General features: G+C 32.7%; 1 protein-coding gene across 1 annotated transcript; it reads right to left on the bottom strand.

Annotated features, from left to right (window-relative positions):
• Window positions 1–11,183: 11,183 nt before the first annotated feature.
• Window positions 11,184–17,496, bottom strand: LOC108319525 (zinc finger CCCH domain-containing protein 18). The gene is made up of 4 exons (XM_017550684.2): window positions 17,333–17,496; window positions 14,907–15,215; window positions 13,345–13,405; window positions 11,184–12,362 (listed from the first exon to the last, which is right to left on the bottom strand). Exons 1-4 carry the CDS (start codon window positions 17,456–17,458, stop codon window positions 11,368–11,370), a joined length of 1,491 nt encoding a protein of 496 aa, XP_017406173.1. The 5' UTR covers window positions 17,459–17,496; the 3' UTR covers window positions 11,184–11,367.
• Between the last annotated feature and the right edge of the window lie 2,819 nt (window positions 17,497–20,315).

Genomic DNA, 20,315 nt, shown 5'->3' with positions numbered 1-20,315 from the left:
AATCAATTGTTCATGACTCATATCTTGTGAAGTTATTGAATTGGAATAGAGTCAAATTATATGTTGTGAATTGTAGCAAAAGAAAGTGAAAGTATAAAAGCATGAGATCTTGTGATTTGAAAAGAAAAAGCAACTAGAAAAGAAGTATCGACTGAACCACATAAAGAGTCAAAGTGGCAAGTGCAATTCACAACACAGTTTTACTCTTGATGTTTCTCTCCTGTTTCTGGTTCATCATTTAACTTGATTGGAATGATCATTTTACAATTGGCAATGCATTGTTCTATTTCAGTTGCAAAACTGTTTGGTCATGTATGATTCAACTTGATTGGTTTTTCTTGTGTTTTTAATCTGTTTTAGATCCTTTGGTAGGTTCAGTTTGTGTGCCTTCTTCTTAAATAGTTTTGTTTCTTGTTAGTCAATTGTTGGTTGTCTTGGTTGTGTCTACATCACATGTGCATTTTGTTCTATTGTTCCTAATTGAAGCTTTTTTTTTTTTGCTTTATTCATCTGATCTAGAGTTGTCTTAAGTAGTAGATCGGATGTGCTGTCATTACTTTTTGGCTACCCTGTTCTGTTATGATTTCTGAATTTGCCTTAGCCTAGTTATTCTTGTTTGAGAAACCAATTCACTCTAGATTTCTGGAATTTGAAAGAAGGTTTGTGTGCTTGGTAGCATCTTAGGTGGTGGTGGTTTGAAAGATTCTCCAGCCTTGAACTGCCAAGGGGGAATCTCTCTACCAAACCTTTTCATTTTGAGTGTTTTAAGCCTTAAAAAATAGTCTTGAATTTTGTGAGCTTTGTGTGGCTGCATCTAAAAGCCAAATATTCTTATTGAGAGTGTGTTGTAGTTTCAACTATTGAAATAACTCCAATTTTGAATCTGAAATGTGCGGACTATTTAGTTGTGTAGTTTTTGTTCTGATTGACATTTATAGGGAGTAAAGCTTTTCAAAAGTAGTTTGTAAGAGTGGGAAGTCTAACACAAGAGTACCTAAAGTGAAGAAAAAGGGGCTTTTCTACCTGCATAAACTACACCAACCTTAATAGGGAGTCTCTTAATTTTGTTGTGTAGTTTTGTGTTAAATTTGTCCCTAATTAGATATAGTTACCCATATTTGCTTGAATATTACGCTTGGATATCATGTGGTTTAACTTGTCCTGAAAATTGAATTTGGTTTAGCAAGTTTGGACATTCATACATTTAGTGATAGAGTTGGTCTAATGTCATTATTGGCTTAGCAGTTTTAACGTGAGCAAATTTCTTTTTTAAGTCAATTCAAATTAATAAATTGCATGTTGTACTTGTTGTATTGTTAACACTCCGACAAGTGTACCGAATCATATCAAGTAATAATAAATGGTAAGACCAAGTATCGTTTCCCAAGAGACTTACGACACTAAACAGTGTGATTACCCAACTAATTAAAACTCTAAAGAATAAATTTTGGGGTTTTGAATGCAAATGCAATAAAAATAAACATGAATGCAATTTGATCAATTGAGGTTAAACACAAGAATGAATGAATGAAGTTGATGATATTGTTGTTGGGTTAGATTTCACGTTATTTACTTTCATGCATATATGAATTCATCTTCTTCATTAATGTTAATGCCACTTTCTAATTTACCTTAAACCCGATGTCTCGGTGAAGAAAGCCTACTCCTAATTACTAGTTCACAATGTCTTGTCTCCTAGCAATTAATCATGCATTACATTTGCACAGAAGCTTAAAGGCAACCAACCCTCTTATCCCTATGTCTAAGTAATATTGCTTTTGGGAGAACTTCCCCAGTTCTAGATTTTCTCATATGTGTGCATAGTGACAAAACCAATAATCGTGCAATTGAATGAGTTAAACAAAGCATGCATAGAGTGTAGAGAAAAAACCCTAACAATTAATGAAGTAAAACATTTTATAATAAGAATCAATTCAATACATGAGAGTTTAAGAGGTTACATCTTTCGCAACAACAAATAATGTTTAGTTCCCCATTATCATGGAGAAACTAGATGAATAATGGAATGAAAGAATGAAAGAGATAGAAAAACCCTAGAAAGAGAAGAGGAGAGTTGTCACATCCCCAAATCTACCCCCAAGGGGTGAAAGGTGTGTTTCTGTGCTTAAGCCATCAAAAGATACAATCCCTAGGACGTGCAAGTCCTTAAATAGAACTAAAAAATAACAGAAAACAGGTCCAAGCCCACGAAACTGGCGCTCAGGGCCCAAAAAGGCCGCTCAACAATAACTGCGACACTAAATTGGCGATCAGCCCAGACTGGCGCTCAGCGCTACTTTTCTGCACTCTGGTTGACTTCTCTGCATTTTGGTTGACTTTTTTGCACTGGTTGACTCTTTTGCATCCTGGTTGACTTTTCTGCATTCCAATAGTTTGATACTTTAACTCTTCTTTCAAATCATTCCAATAGCCTACAAAATCAAGGGAATTTAGTGATAAAATCATCAAGTATAACCTCAACTCTCTTATTCACAAAACTAAAGCGAAAACATGAGTTCAAGCAAGCTTCTAAGTCAAAAAGGGTGTTTTTAATATCAAAATTAAGTATAAAAATAACGGTTTTTCAACCGTTATCATGTATGAAGGTTGTAATAATCCTTTAAGGATTCAGAAACCTCAGTTCAGGGAGAGAGTTTGAATTAGAATGTGATCTAATCTCTTTTGTTGCCAATAATCAAGGTTGAAATGTACTGATATATATGTTGATGCAGGATAGTGTAGAATGCAAGGAGGTTCCTGATTTGGTTCAAAGCACTAGCAACTAGAAGAAATAATTTGATTAGGGGAGTTGATTAGTTTAATTACCTCTAGTTTGCTAGTTGTTTCTGAATAAAATTGTCCATTTTAAGCATTGAATGCTCTACTGAGTTAATTTGAATATCTGTGCAGGTTTGGATTAATAAGAAATATAAAGCTAGTGCAACATCTTACAATTTGAGAGCAATAAGGATCTTTGAGTTGCACCAATTGTACAAGACCAAGAAAGGGTAGTTCTTACTGCTAAGGGTGTAAGTGATAGCAGCCTCATTCATTTGTGTTGTAGGATGGGAACAACGAACTTCTTGATCTTGACCAAGAGAGTTGAAGCAACAAAGTTGAGCAACAAATCTCATTAAACTAGGACCGTAGCAGCATTTTGTATTTCTTTTGTATTTGTTTGATCCATTTGATTTGTAATAGGCTTGTGTTAGTCTATTGGTAGTTTTAGTTTTGTTCTTAATTTGTAAAAGGCCTTTAAAAAGTTCAAGTGCTTTGGAAGATTCCTTGGTGCTCTTTCATCCCTTGGCAACATTTCTTGTTTGACTTGAATTTTGATTTTTGCGTGTTAGGAGTGATTTAGTCTAAAAGGGATTAAACTCTAAGCCTTCTCACATTAGAGTCTGAGGAGTCTAGTCTTTTAATTGTGCTTATTTGTTTGTGAGTCATGTACTTTGTTTCTAAAGGTGATTTTAGCTTAAGGGGTAAAAATTTAGTAACATAAGACATTGCTGGCAAGGAAAGATTTGGTACTTAAGCAGTCTTTATGACTTACATCTCTTACCTGGGACTTGCCTAAGTGGAAACGTTTAACCCTTTAGATTAAGAAAACTTTTTTAAAACAAAGATGTCTTGTTATAGTTCATATAGGCCGTCTAGGTCTTCTAGGATAGAAAATTGTGATGAGATGTTTAATCAAGCTAGGAATCTTCCATTCTTTGCTAAAGAGATAGGTGCATTAACATACCTAGCTTGGGAACAAGAAATTGATAAAATAAATCCTTGGTTTTATAAAGAAAGTGAATCTTATGTTCTTAGCATATATCTCTCTAAGTTAGAAGAGCATGCAAGTGAGTGGTGGGATGAAAGACAATATCATGTTAGGAAAGGTAGAAAGTCCTCCATTCGTGATTGACATTATTTGAAAGTTTGCATGAGAAGAAAGTTTGTGCCTTCAAGCATTAAAAGAAACCTAGAACTAATTAGAGATTGCATTGATGATGGAAAATTATTTCTTGAGAGTTTAAATGATCAAGGGTTTCTTTGTAGAGAACTAGAATTCGGGGCAAGACTTAAAGAACTCAAGGATAAGAAAAGAGAAAGAGAGATTGAGAGAAAACAAGAGGAAGAAAGGAGAGAAGAAGAGAAGAGAGAAAGAAGAAAAAGAGAAAAGAGAAGAGGAAGAGAGAAGAAAAGAGGAAGAGAGAAGAAAAGAAGAAGAGAGGAGAGAAGAAGAAAAGAAGAAGAAAAGAAGAAGAGAGAAGAAGAGAGGAAGAAAGAAAAGAAGAGATAAGAGAAGAGGATAAGAAAAGAAAAGAAGAAAAGAAGAGAGAAGAGCAAGAAAGAGAGAAGAAAGAAAAGGAGAAATTGTTGATGGCAAATCCTATTCTTTCAAAGACTATGAAACCTAAAAGGGAAGGTTTCTAATTATTTACTTCTTTTCCAATAATTGTTTATTCTTCAACTATTAATTTCTCCTTCAACTATTAATTTCTCCTTCAAACCAATTGTCATTCCATATTCTATGCATATATTTCCAAAATATGGCAATCATGAGTTATTGTTACCTTTATGGAGACAACTAACTCAAGACAAAAGCAAAATAACTTTTGACTTTGGACTTCTATACATTCTTAAAACTTTAAAACAAACTATAAGAAGTCCTTATTCTAAACTTATTACTTTAGAAAATTTCTTTCTTGGATTGATATTAATTGAAGATATATTTCGTGTGTGTTGCAGATTTGTGTTTGATCCAGGAGGAAGAAAAGTGAATGTAAAGGAATAAAGGAATAAGGCCACTCCAAGATGGCCCTGCTCCCTGGCTGTGTTTCAAGCTTTTCTCTCAGTTTCCTTCTTGTCAACTCTCGATCTAGAGATTTGTTTCATTATTCCGCTGTGTTTTCTCATCACGAAAGCTTCAAAGGAGTTCGAGTCGAGTCTGCGTCGTTGTTTCGGTCATCTCCTTGGAGGCTCTTCCATCACATCGTCCACATCAATAAGCAATATCACCATCTTCATAAATGGCCTTTCAAGAATGAGGGGTACATCCACATCTTCCTCCATCTCCATGATGACAAGCACATCCTCCACCACACCATGTGGTTACTTGATGGATTTGTTAGCTAATTGAAGAGTCATCCGAGTGGGCTTGAGTTCCAACTCTCCAACCTTCTTGAACATGGAAAGGGACATTAAATTGATACTAGCGCCCAAATCAATCAGGGCTTTCCCAATGGCTAGCTTTCCTATTGTGCAAGGGATGGTGAAGCTACCCGAATCTTTAAATTATTGAGGAAGGAGCTTCTGGATGATAACACTACAATTTCCTTGCACTTCAATGGTCTCTTCTTTAATGTACTTCCTCTTTTTAGTGAGGAGCTCCTTCATGAATCTCACATATGAAGGCATTTGTTGTAGTGCCTCTGAGAATGGTATATTAATCTCCAATTTCTTGAACATATCCATGAACCGCCCAAATTGTTTCTCTTTCTCCTTCCTTGAGTAAGCTTTAGGGTAAGGAAGGGGCTTCTCAATTGCTTTTCCTTTTCTTCTCTCATCCTCATTTTCTTTCTTGTTCTCCCCCTCGTTTCTCTTAGTTTCTTTTCTCTCAGCCTCTTCTTTTCTCTCTTCACTTTCACTCAACTCATTTTTCTCTCTAGTCATTTGTTTCATCTCACCAGCTCTCTTTTGTTTTATCTCTCTCTCTCTCTGCTAGCATCTTGCCACTTCTAGTAGTGATGGCCTTGCATTCCTCCTTAGGGTTTGCCTCAGTATTGGCTCCAAAGTTCTTCTCAGATTTCTCCTCTAACTTCTTAGCCAGTTGACCAACTTGTATCTCTAAATTTCTATTGGATGCTTCAATGCTTTTGTCGTTGGAGATGGACACTTGCATGAACTATTAGAGTGTGTCCTCCAACTTTGAGGTCTTATCTGATAAGGAGGGATGTGGTTGATATTGTTGTTGTGGTGGTCTATTTGATGGCCCAACTTGTCCTTGGCCCATTCTTGGGTGAGGACTCCACCATTGGTTGTAGTTACCTTGTCGACCTTGATTGCCCATATAATTCATATATTCTTGGGAATTTTCTTGCATGGCACACTGCCCATTTACATGTTCTCCACCACATAACTCACACCCTTGATGTTGAATCATTATCTTGTTCTGAGCTAAGAAGGCATGTTTGAGGAAAGGTGGAGAAGATTTTCTCTCTAAAGAAAGAAAAAGAAATAAGAAGATGAGGCTAGCTTCCTGATTTTTAGTTTGTGCACCCTCAAATTAATTTCAGCATCTCTTGTAGTAAGTGATGTAGCGGACCATTATCAGGTACTTGAGTAATTTTTCCTATACTTTACCTACAAATGAGAAAAGCACAACCAGGTATTTTCTCGTTTACCAATTTTTAATATTTTAAAATTGTGGGGGTGTAGATAAGAAATAAATTTTGCTTTTCACCTAATGATATTGACAGTATTCTAAATTTGAAAGTAGAGAATATGTCATTACATGTTTGTATGTGAATAACATTAATTTCTTATACATGCAATGAGATTGTCGTTAAAACTAAATTGTTTCTAGGATCAAATTTCAAATGAAATACATGGAGGAAGCCAATGTGATTTTAGGTATTAGAATCATAACGAAGGGAGATAGTATATTATTATCTCAAGAATAATACATTGAGAAACTTCTTAAGAAGTTTGGGTTTTATGACCTAAAACCAGTGAGTACACTTTATGATGCTAATTCTAAATTAATGAAAAATAAAGAAGAATCTATATCTCAACCTTAGCATGCCCAGATAATTGGGAGCTTACTATACTTAATGAGCTTTTCTAGACCTGATATTGCTTATGCAGTAGGAAGACTGAGTAGGTACACTCAATGTCCAAGTGAAGAACATTAGGATGCAGTTTCCAAGCTTATGAGATACTTAAGAGGTTCAGTAGATTATGCCATTGAATATAGTGGATTTCCTGCTTACTAGAAGGGTACAGTGATGCTAACTAGATCCCTGATTTAGATGAGACAAAATTCACTAGTGGTTATGTATTCACACTTAGGAGTGGTGTAATTACATGGGGATCAGCCAGGTAATCAATTATTGCAATATCAATAATGGAATCTGAGTTGGTTGCTCTTGAGATGGCTGGTAGTGAGGCTGAGTGGTTGAAAAACTTCTTAGCGACCATTTCACTAGGAATGATACCAACCCCATCGGTATCAATACATTGTGATTTTCAATCGGCAATAGTTATAGCTAAAATCAAGAATTACAATAGAAATAATAGACATATACAATTGAGACACAATTTGGTGAAGCAGTTTCTAAAGATTGGAACTATTTTCATTAATTATGCGAAGTTAGAACGGAATCTAGCAGATCCTCTAACAAAACCCTGGGAAGACAAATGATATTAGAAACATCGAGGGGAATGGGACTCAAGCCACTTGCAAACAAACAAGTGATGGTAACCCAACCTTTGTGATTGGAGATCCCATGAATAAGGTTCATATGGGTAAAAATAATTCTTGTTAGTTTTGATAGCACTAAATTAATTATTAATCAATTTTATCCCTTCCTATGGTGTATCTGTGTGTGAAAGTGCTAGAGACTACATTATTGAGAGGCTAAACTTTGTCATTAAAATTCTGTGGTGAAAGAATTTTAGCTTAAAAAAAGTTTTAATGATATTCATATCCCTTATGGGTGGTGTATGATTTGCAGCATGCACTTGATGAAATCACCTATATGAGTGTCGAGTGGGGCCGCTTGCATGAGATCTTGGCATGATCTCTAGAGCACTCATGAATATCGGGCACGCGCATGACCTTGTAAGCGCAACACAGTGATAACAATAAGGATAGTAGGGGTGTATTGTGATTGATAAACCTCTAACACGCGTCAAGTGTCTTTGGTTCATATAGCTTGGTATAACAACTACATTGTGTGTTAAGTATCTCAATCTAAGACTGGTTCATATAGCTTGCTATAGCAGCTCTAATGCATTACATCCTATGAGACCGAGGATAAAAGTTTTTTTATCTTTCATTTAATGTTTGAACTATTTGAGTCAAAGACTTTTTATTTCAACTTTCTTTTGCAATAAGTGGGGGATTGTTGTAAAATATTGATTGCAAAAGAACGTTGGATTACAACGTTAATATTTTACTTAGAAACGTTAATATTTTATTAATTGCCAACTTTTAAATTTATGAAGTAACGTTCAATTTCTTTTATTAAGAGCTACTACGTTCAATTTATTTTATTGCAAGGTGTTTTACATGTTCTATAAATAGAACAAGTTTTCCCATTCCAAAACACGTCAAAATTATTTCTCTCATTCTCTCTATATTTTTTCTAAGAAATCCTAGTTTATTTTATACTCTTTTTAGAAATTCTTGCTAGTTCTGAGATCCTCAAAAATATTCTAGGAAGTTCTTGTTGTATCCTGGGGGACTTGCACAATACACCATGGATAAGTCCTTAAGAATAGTAAAACTACACGCTTCAGGAAATATTATTCGTGTCTTTGTCAACTTTTCTACAACAGGATTTTGTCTAAAAAATGGGGTTTTTAACAGGTCAAATTCTAGAGATGTTTTAGGGAGAAAATGGATGTTTGTGGTCCATTCTTAAGCCATTTAAAACTTATGTAGTCATTTAGTTCACAGAAATATGGTTTGTGGTGTATTTAATATGTTGTCATATATATACATGTGTAAAACGCTATGAAATTGGTTAAAAAATGGGTGTTGATTGGTGAAATTTTAAAGGGTTTAATGTAGGTGTAAGCTTGGTGTTTGTAGTCTGTCCTTAGGTGTCTTAAGACTTGTAACTTGTAAAATATGACGTGTAATTTTGACTAGTACATCTTAATTCTCGTCAAATAAGCAAAATGATATTCAATTTTGGATATAAACATGTTCTTAAATCATTTCTAGTGTCAAGGATACCATTTTGGTCATTTGGATGGGTCTTAGGTTCAACCAAATAAAAAAATTAGGTTTTTGTCAAAAACTAACAAAAATAATTGATTATTTTACCTAATAATTGATTATTTCAGTCAAAATTTCATTTTTTTTCTTCAAAACTTTTTGGAATAATCGATTATCAAGTGAGATAATCAATTATCTTAAATAAAGAAAAAATCCTTGTGCGCTCTGTTTCTAAGTTCTTAATTGTTTTCTATACTTTGGATTTCTTATTTTGGTCAGTTAGTTTATAAATCTTTTATACTTAATTGATTTGAATAAATAGATATTTATGGTTTATGAACATGTTTATTTGTATATTTATGGTTGATGAATATGATGGTATGATATCGATGTTTGGCGTGATTTCATGGATCTCGTGGTGAGACTTCATGTTGGTATTTCAATAGTTATGTGTTTGACATAATTCCATGGATCTCATGAGTAGATTTTATGGTGGCGTTCAGTAGTTTAATGTATGATCTAGGGACTTAGACTTGGAAGATATCTTCACACTCCAATAACTATATAATATCAAGTAGAGAAAGATGAGTTATGTGGTGAGGAGTAGCAAGAAGTCCTAGTTTATGGTTTAGTGTTCTTTAACCATATGTGGTAGACAGACTAGCCTTGTGTGGTAGCTTGGGGTGGGCTAGCTGTTCTACCACTACAAATGCAAAAACTTCCTATAGTCTGACATCGCTACACATATCCGGATGGTCAAGTCTAAGTGTTATAATTTTTTTAATTTCTTATTTAAATTGATGATGTAATTATTATGTATGTTTTAAACTAAATTGTATAAATATTCTTTCGGTATGTTAGCTTACCATTTCCTCTTTGTGTTTGTTTGTCTATTTTGTTTCTTTTCTTTTGCAATGATCACCTTCATGATGTGATCTTAGGGGATGTCTGTGGTGAGTAGGTGCTAGGAGGAGATGGAGTTAAGGCATAAAGTAGGATGTTGTGGTTTAGTTTCATCTACTTTTGGAAGACCTATTACACTTTTTGTTCAGTATAATATCTTATAGTTTTGTAAAATCTTATATATCTTTTACTATTATAAGTTATTTATGGATATGTGTAATAGCAACTTATAGTTTTTCTTTGAGTTGATTGTTTTGTAACATTGAAGGTGTGACAAATCCCATAATAGTTGAATAGTAAAAAGAAATTGAGATTTTACATAGTAACATTGCATGATAATTGTTACATAACATAATTAATAGAAATATCTAACTATAAGAATTCAATTGAAAAGTTTTAAAATTTTTATAAATTGCATGATAATTGTTACGTAACATAATTAATAGAAATATCTAACTATAAGAATTCAATTGAAAAGTTTTTAAATTTGATAAAAATATAAAGTAAGGCAATTGAATGTAAATTAAATAGGGCTAAATATGTTTTTGATCCCTTAACTTTAAGTAAAAATTGGAATTAATTGCTTTTCAAAACTTTAATTCAATTTAGTCCCTCAACTTTAGAAATGTGTGAATTTAGTCTCTTTAACCAAATTTTGTTAAGTTTATTTGACGTTTCAAACACGTTTCATGATAGCATTTGAGTTGTTTATATTGTTTCACACATTCTTTCTTCAATGTTAGTTGAGAAACACCTTTGAAATCTTAAATAAACTTAACAAAATTTGGTTAAAATGACTGCATTCATGTCGTTCTAAAGATGAAGGACTAAATTAGTTTAAAATTTCGAAGAAAAACTAATTCTAATTTTCACTCAAAGTTAGAAATAAAACATATTTAACCCAATGAAATAAGACAAATATAAATTAAGATGTAGGAGTAGTAAATGAAATAAACTTGGACTTTAAGGTGGGCCTAGAACTTTAGGTTTTAAAACAAAAGGCGAGAGGTGAACTTAGAAGTTGTGGGGCGTTTTCCATCAAAAACATTATATTATCATAGCTATAAAAAGAACACCATGGTGATCTTACCTATCTTACCTGAATTGACAACAGATTAGTTAATATTTGAATACAGATTGCTTTGGATAAAAAAATACCAACATCGGAGGCTTTAAGGACGACCCCAATAGTAAGGTTAAATAAGAGTCATTCAAATTTGGAGTGATCCTTATTTTATATGATACGAAATACTATTTCTGTGATTTTTAATGTTATTTTATGACCTACCAACCTCTTAAGCTTCTAAATAAGGCATGTAAAAGAATTCAAGACACAAGGACCAGAAGAGAAATGCATGCACACATCATGCAATTGAATAATCGCACAACAATGTACAAGGTTGCATATGAAACTGCAATGTACTAATATGTTGGTTGTGATAACACATTGTGATCCTCCTTTCCTTTTTCTCTTCACTTTTAGGTAATCAACATAAACTTAAACACAGATGAGTATTGACTCCTAACTAAAACTTGAGCCATCTTTTCTCTTTTTCTTTGCTAACAACAGCATTTGAGGCAGAGGCGTGAACTGCTTCGGCATCAGCCAAGGCTTTGCGGGTTTCATTTAGTTTTCTCATAGCAGCCTCATACACAGCCTTCTCTTTCTTATTGACATTCACAATTTGCTCGAGCTTTTCAACCTTCATCTTCAAATCCTTCACCTCTTCCTCATAAGCAACCAGTGCTCGTCTATCTACCTTTCTACCTTCCCCGGAACCTTTACTTTGCTGCTTCTTCGTTGATCCACCACCGAAAGCCTCATTGTGCATTGCCAGCTGATTGTTTATCAATGCAAAGACATCTGATGTTGACTCCTCTTCCTCTTTTGCTGCACGATTTGCTTGTGCAAATTTCTTCTCACGTTTTCTCTTGCCACCTCGGCTCCGTTTCTTCTTCAATTCCTTGTCTTCATTCTCTTCCCTTCTATGAGACTCAAGAGCATGATCCAAGGATTGCTTTGGTGGTAGCATCTTCACTGGTATGGGGTCCAGCATTCCCTGACCCGTTACACCTAAACCCATTCCTTCTCTGTACCCCATATTAGCCATCATTTTGGACGCTATGCCTCTGGTGTGGTTTTCCCAAGTGGCAAATGTTGCAGTTTCAGTTTGAACTCCTCTCTGTAGGTTGGTACTCTCCAGAAATCCTAAACCTTGTGATTCATCATCCTCCTCATAGTCACTGGACTCAGATTGCTGTATGCTGGAATCACTCTCTGAGTCACTCACTTCTGCATGCTCAGACAGTGTAATTTGTTCTGCACCAAGTTTCACAGTACTACCATCATCTCGGAAAACAACTTGTCCAACTCCAGCCTTTTCGTCCCAGGACTCGAGCTCGGCTTCTCTCCAAGTGCCTGAATTTGCAGTTGAGACTGCCCATATGCTTGATCCGACAAGGGATTCCTTCCAGATTGTAGGGACAAATTTCTTAAGAGCGGACAAGTGAACATCAACTCCTGTAGATGTAGACAGAACATGAGTTATACATATTTAACAAAACAGGCTTGTCGAATACAAAGGTCATCAGCTGAAACAATAAAAACTAGAGTAAATTACAATGACACCTCCGAGATTTTCACAGACTACACTGGGATCGCAATTTTTTAAAAGTTCAACACAAACCACTTATTTTCTAGAAATGAAAAAACATTACACTTACATCCCCTAATAAGAGAGTTAAAAACAGAGGGTACAAATGTAATTTAATCAAATTTTAGGGGTATCAGTGTAATTTACTTTAAAAGCTAACAGTAAAAATAAGGCTTTGCAGGAGTGTCAGCATACAAACAATAAATTACAGAAACTCTACCCCTTCAAATTCAACAAAAGTTAAAAAATTAATCAATTGGATTAACAAAACTTTCTTGGCCTGATCCCCCAATGTTACTATGTTATCGTGCCTTAAAGCATGCTCCAAGAAACTTGGTAAAGTATTTCGAAATTATTCAATGAGTGAAGTATGAATAATTTCACATAGCTTCCATAAACATTAAAGCACGAAATGATTGTTATTTTTTTCATCCAAAAAAGAGAAAAACCGACAAACACAAAGAACGTCTAAATGAATGTAGTTGTTGGTTGAAATAAATATACTAACTTCCTCTAGGTGAAAGTACACAAGCAACTACATATATTAAGATGTCATAAAGACTGATATATCGTTAGGGAAAAGCATCATAATGTAAAAATCAATTTAAAAAAAAAAATCTTATACCGATTGCCTAGTTATGTGACTACACAAGTAATTAAAACCCAGATCCCTAATTTAAAAATATGAACTACCGAACCAAATGTTAATAGGACTTGACTCAACAAATGTTCACTGAATATTTACACTTAAAAGTGCAAGTGGAACTAAATTTTAGTGACAGTAAATTACAAAGAGGTCTATGTGATTTCACCTCTACACAATTTTGTTCAATTTGCTCAGCAGCTTACCATGTGATAGGCGACAGTTACTACCAAATCGACATCGTTGTTGTAAAAAGAACTTGCACATCTGCACTTTGGTGTTCTAGTATTAGTCAAATGACATGAAAAACAGTTGATTTTATTGAATAATCTGAACCTATAGTTCTGCGGAATAACAGTTAAAGAAAACTTCTTCACATGAGTAGCAATTTCATATTCCTTCACTTCACTCAAAAAATGTATTCATATAATGTTCAATCTGAATGACCTTTCTTGATTTACATCATATAAGGCAATGGTAGTTGAGGATACTTGAAACCCTTAAGATGGCTTGCTACTAAGATGGTGAGATTTATGAAAGTAAGACAGAAAGAGATGGGAATATGTCACGTTAAAAGGGTTTTGTAACTTCCAATGTAAACTAATTAGGACTCTCTCATTGACTGTGATAGAAACCTCAAGCAAAAATGTTTCATTCGTTATAGAAAGATTATTGTATGAAACGTGTTTGGAAACATAATTTGTTTAATAAGTGAGTTCATTTCAAATGGATGCTGTATCAACTATCTAATATTTAATAAGATGTATGACGTATCACATCTAATACAAATTGTAAATCATTCAATTAAAATGATATCTTCTTAAATATTGCAGTTAAGTTTTCAAATCACAAGAAAAAAATTTGAAAAATCCTGTCTCGGACTGTGTTCAGCTATGTTAAGATGACCAGTGACCACCAATCTACCTTTAACGCAACACTCGCGTATGATATAAACAATATGTAGAAAAGGGTTGCTAATAAATAAATTTAAATATGAAGAGAAGAGCCTAAACTCTCCTGACATCAAAATCAAATTAAGAACAATTGTCCACAACTCCACATAGCAGTACAATTGAAACATATTATGATATGAATCTTAGGAATATGGTTTCTTTTTATCATAAAAGTTTCAGTAGCATTGGAAAGAGATTTCAGTACAAAGATATGATTGAGGATAAGAAATACCAAGTACAGAAAAGAAAATTAAAACAAAATATAGAGGCAGAAATCCTAGCATTATGATAAAAATAATATAGGGATATCCATTTAATAAAAATTCAGCAATTATCTGATTTTTCTATGTCGTTGGCTTCATTATTCGAGTTCAGAAACTAACATGTTATCAGATATACATTGTGTAAGGATCAAACAATTCACAGGTATTTATTGAAAACTTCAGCTTAAACTATCACAACATGCAGCTAATCACATTCATGGTGTGGGGATATTAATAAGACTTAAGAGGTATTGAAGACAGTAAACATTATCATTTGTTTTTCTTTTATTTTCTACTACTATACAGATCCAAGGAACGTTGAAAAGATAGTTTAATGCCCACGACACCTTTGATGCCTACTTTCTAAATTTTTAATTGAATTCAATCCCAGATTTGACAGCTGTTGTTACATAAAAGCTCCGTTATTTTCTCATAATTAGTTATAGTCGAGGAAACATAAAGGGAAGAGAAACTATACGAGTTAAAACCATAAGAATACCATGTCACCAAGAGAAAACGTAGGAATTCTTGGCACAGTATAATCTTACATACCAGCATATTCTCAGACGTAGGTGTAAGGAATGAAACTTTTGCCACTGAATTATCCAACTGCACCACTTGACCATTGTACCAGCGCCCATCTATGTGACGGAATCTACATTTAGATCCAACAGAATGACTTTTTCCCTCCAAAGGTTCTGGTTCAACATCTCTGGGATCAAGGAGTTCCACTTTCTCCTCTTCAGCAAAAATATTAGTGTTATGCAGAATTGCATCCGCTTCCTGTAACAATCGTGCACGTTTTAGGTGAAAAAGTCCTTCTTCTGCGTCCTTAATTGCCTGGACAAGCTCCTCATGAACCTGTGATATCAAAGAAATTCTAAGAGATTTAATTATAAAACTAGCCTCAAATATTAGATTGATTGTGGTCAAATCGTACATTTCAATGTGTTACACCAGATCCTGTGACCCTGGTCCCAGGTAGTACACAATTACACAATTTGCAGAGAAATTTGAGATAGAGAGATAATTTATCTGATCTGAAAAATCAATACATTGATACTGAGTTTCTAAACTTGGAGACTCATATTTATAAGATACTGAAACAGAAGTCTCTGACAAACCAACAAATATATGGTTACAGTAACTACTTCAAATAAAATACGGTTGCATAACTGAATGTAAATCTGTTATAGCAGAAACCTAACCAGCACATACACAGCAATAAGTTCACACTAGACATATGCTCTGTCAATATGCTGCTATCAGAAGTGAACTGCTTGCTAACATGTAAATATACACTGAATCACGTGTTTTCAGTCATTTCAAAGTTCCAACAAATGGGGGGCAAAAACACAGCCCAGTAGACACGCACCCAGTCAAGTGAGGTCAAACTTAATTTTACCTTACCCAATTGAAATAATATTTCTTCTAGTCATTATGACTCTCCTACGGAATGCAACCTTGGCCAAGCTATGGCACTATGCAACTACGACGATTGACACAACATCCCCTCTGTCTGACTATGCAGGTTGTTTGCTCAATTTCTCTGCTATGATTTGGTGTTGTCATTCCTCACTTGTAATTTACTAGAAGCCCCAAACATTATATAAAACGACATATATTATTAATTTTGAAACAAAACATGCTTAAATGCTGGTTAGGATTGTGAATTCACTATGGACAATTGGTGTAATTTTATATATAGTTTAGAATATAAGGTTACATCAAGGGTAATAATGGGAAATTATTTTCATTCTGTTTCCTGTTTTCTAACATTTATATAGGAAAAAGCTGAAAGCACAAAATAAAGTTGTTTCCTACACGGACTTCTTGAGATACGAAAGAACCAAAGTGCAAAAAAAAAATATTCTCAAACCAAACCCGTTCTCAGGTAGATGGATCCAATATAAGATACACAAGTCTGACAACCTTGGCAACAATCGTATGGACACTAGCTCGGGACAGGACACTGTTCCACTAGAATAACTAATTTTTTATTACAATGATGCAGATCATCAGATCTTAAACAACAAACAAGATTGGAGTGTTTGCAGTATAGTATTGCTCAAATTCAACACAGGTAATATGTACAGAATACCTATCTTCTACCTGCTAAGAGTCTAAAACATCAATAACTAGTTATTGCAACATCCTGACTGTATTGCCCTCTTTAGCTGTAAAATTTTAGGTATTTTACTGTTAATATCATTTAGCCTTCTGGTCAAAGAGTATTCTTTTTTCTTCAGTTACCATCATTAATCAACAACGCAATAAAGGAGAGCCTAATCTATACCAGCAAGGTGTACCAAAGACAACAGCGGCATTCACCTCAACGAACAAGAAATGCCTAAACAAGGTGTCCTCCCCATCAAACTTCGCTTTGAGTACCCTATTCCTGTTACTTGGGTTTTAACTATAACCAATGTAGCAAAACATTACACAGCACACCAATCCATTTTACACAAAACATCAATGAACTCAGCCTGATTCTCTCTATCTGTGCACAACTTGAAAATGAAGGTCTGAGACATAGTAATAGATTTAATTAATACCACAACCATTGAAATTTTAGGAGTCACAAGTCTACATATGTTCGAATCAGCACATATCCCAAACTTCAATATTCCGCCATTTTTGCCAACTAGAATACCAATTTCTACAAACCAGTAAAAATAAACTCAAACAACAATACCATTTACCATTGGAAAGATACATGTTAGATATCTAGTAAATTTAATTTAAAACAATACAGAAACCCCATTTCATTCCCACTTGTTCACAGAAGGATTCAATCTTTAACAGAAGCAAACAGCCATCGAGCTAACAATCAGAAAATCAAGCAAAATCTTTAAATTCCAACGTGATTAAGGAATGGGAAATCGAAGAGGGACAGAAATTGTCAACGATTGTTGAAAAAATTAAATTTTGATGATTAAACAAGAGAGAGAGAGAGAGAGAGAGAGAGAGAGAGGTACCGCGAGAAGCTCAGGGTTTGTTGGATCAGAGAGGAGAGCTTGATCGATAGCAGAGAGAGAATCCCTTTGCTCTTGCAATTGAAGTTCGAGTTGGTTCTCAAGAACCCTCTCTTCTTCGCTACCCATTGCCACACCCAAATGCAACCACGTTATTCACGCTCTTATTATAATGGAACACAAATTGCTCTTAGTATATATCATATATTAAAAATATGTGTAGTTTTATCTAGTTATATAAAATATTTATATAATTAAGGGGAAAATATATTTTTCGCTCTGTAATTTTTTTTTCTCGTACTTTCAAATTCATGGATGTGATCCTTCAATTTTTAAAATATATAATTTTTTAGCTTTTTGGTATCTAAATTTAACATTTAGTGATTGCAATATAAAGATTAAATTCATACAATATTTTTCCATTAGTCTTTGTTTAAACTTCAATTTAAAAAGTAAATACTCTATATGTTTTCTAAAAGCAACACTTTTTTGAATAAATTGTTCAGGTAAATGAGTCCATAAATATTAACTTTGTTGAGAGGATTAATTTTCTTTTTGTTAGAGAAATTATTAAATGGAGGAATGATGTAACTTACATAATCTGTCATTCTCTTCTTAATATTCAAAATATTTTTCTCTTAACATTATTCGAAAAAATGCTAATTAATATTGAATAAAAATTAATAATAATTACAAAAATAATAAAAATAATATTGAAAATTTAAATAAAAAATAAATTTATTAATATCAACAACAAAAATCCTAGACTACATGAATTAAAATTAGTCATTCAACAATATCTTTATTTTTATTAAATCAACAATATTTTAATAAAAAATAAAACTCTTATTTATTTAAGATCAAATTTAAAATTTTCAAATAATTAAATCACAATTTTATGTAAAAATAAATCATTTTTTATAAATTTTCTCTTGAATCCATTATAAAAAATTTAAAGAAGACAAGATTTTCAATAAACATTTTCCTGATGTCAGAATAGATGAATAATTTTAGAGGGTGTTAAACTAAAATATATAAAGAATTATGTTTATTATTTAAGCTATATATATATATATATATTTTTTATTTTTTATATTATATTTTTTTTTCTAATTGTTTGGCTTGTTACGAAATCTATTCACTTTTGAAGATAATTTCTTTTTATCACAACCTTTCTATAGTCATATTCAAATTATATATGTTAATTAAATATTTTTTACATCTCACATTTAAATATTTTTACTTATTATAATAAACTTTTTTATTGTTTATTTCAAATTATATAGGTTAATTAGGCGTTACGATTTATGTTTCACAATAAATAAATAAATATATATATATATAAAAGTTTTTTTTACAAATTTCAACACCAACAAAATATTAAGTTTTTTATTACAACACAAGTCTTCTGAAAAATAAAATTTCACACAATTCAGAAAATTTTGAAATTTAAAATTTCACACAATTTGAAAATGCAAACGTATAATTATTTAGAAATTCTCTGTGTCTCTTTTCTCCGCAAATCTCTCATCTTCTAAGAAAGTCCAGAACCATATGCTAATTCATCTGAAATAGTTTCTGCTCCCGTATAATATCACACATTATACGATCATTGCATTTACATACACAAACACAAACAGTAGGGTGAGCTAACCAAATCAAGAAATATACATCATCTGCAATTTTACTAATATCACAAGTGTGGTAATCAGTCCAATTCATGCATCTCAAACATACTCAAGAACAGACTATTACATTAATACTATATAATATTTCTCAAGTCAAAATCATTAGTTCATTTACTAGAGTCAATACAACATATTATTAACCTGCCTACTTACCAAAGCAAAGCAACCAACAATCCTTCTGTCTACTTATCAAAGTAGCATAACCATGTGATACTTACTACTTATCAAAGTAATCTAACAAGGTTATTTTTTTATCTATTTACCAAAGTAGTACAACAAGGTGATATTTTCTACTTACCTAACGTCTAGATCTAGACTGAGTTTGTTCAACTTCTCTACTCTATGCACCATTTTCTTCCTTTCTCGACCAACCTCACTTCTCTCCTAAGTTTTAATTTGTTTTCTTAAGTTTTATTAAGGCAAAGAACCAATGTATTTATCCTTGAAAACCAGCAACCTTAGTGTTGGATGGTTCCTACCACAAAGAGATCACTCTCCCTTAATCTACGCTTAATGTTTCCAAAATATCACTTCAACTTTTGTAGGTTTGTCCTATTTGGTTTCATTGGGCAGAAGTTTGGAGTGGAGTCAAAATGTCAAAGTTGATTGGTGGAAAGAAATGAATTATAAGTATGTGAGGAAAAGAAGATAAGGCCTTATTATGGAAGAGAGAAAAGTAAGATGTTACATTTTCATTAGCCAAAATAATGAGTATTTCTACTATAGACAACTCATATACTAGATGTATATTCTAATTTAATAAAAGATTGATATATATACCCTAGTTATACAATAGACTAAAATAAAATATTAAAATCATATACTCAATACTTTAATATCATATTAATACCATATAACAATAAATTTTTTATTAATTATGGAACAAAATGAAATAAAACATCTTATCATAATTAATTTAGGTCTAACAACTTTCATTATACATTTTTCACATCATAAATAATTATTCAAAACCACAACATATATAAATTACTTTTATTTTTTCTATGGGTCTTACATATAAACGAAGAGATTTCATTAGAATTTAAAGAATGAAAGCAAAGTTAAATATAAAATATTTTAAAACTTAAAAATCTCTTCTTCTTTTTATAATTTTTTTGAAAAGATTTAAAATTTTATTGACTTTATTTCCTTAATGTTTTTAACAAATTTAATAAATGTTTGGGTTCTCATGAAATTTTATTTCACACTCTAATTTAAAATTGATATACTTAAAATTTCTTTTTAAATATTTGATATTGAAGAAATAAGAATACGCTCTTTTGACATTAAATATTTGA

Source organism: Vigna angularis, chromosome 6 (assembly GCF_016808095.1).
Source record: "Vigna angularis cultivar LongXiaoDou No.4 chromosome 6, ASM1680809v1, whole genome shotgun sequence".
NCBI classification, from domain to species: Eukaryota; Viridiplantae; Streptophyta; class Magnoliopsida; order Fabales; family Fabaceae; genus Vigna; species Vigna angularis.
The sequence above is the reverse complement of the archived record's forward strand: the minus strand, read 5'-3'. Positions and strand labels throughout refer to the sequence as shown.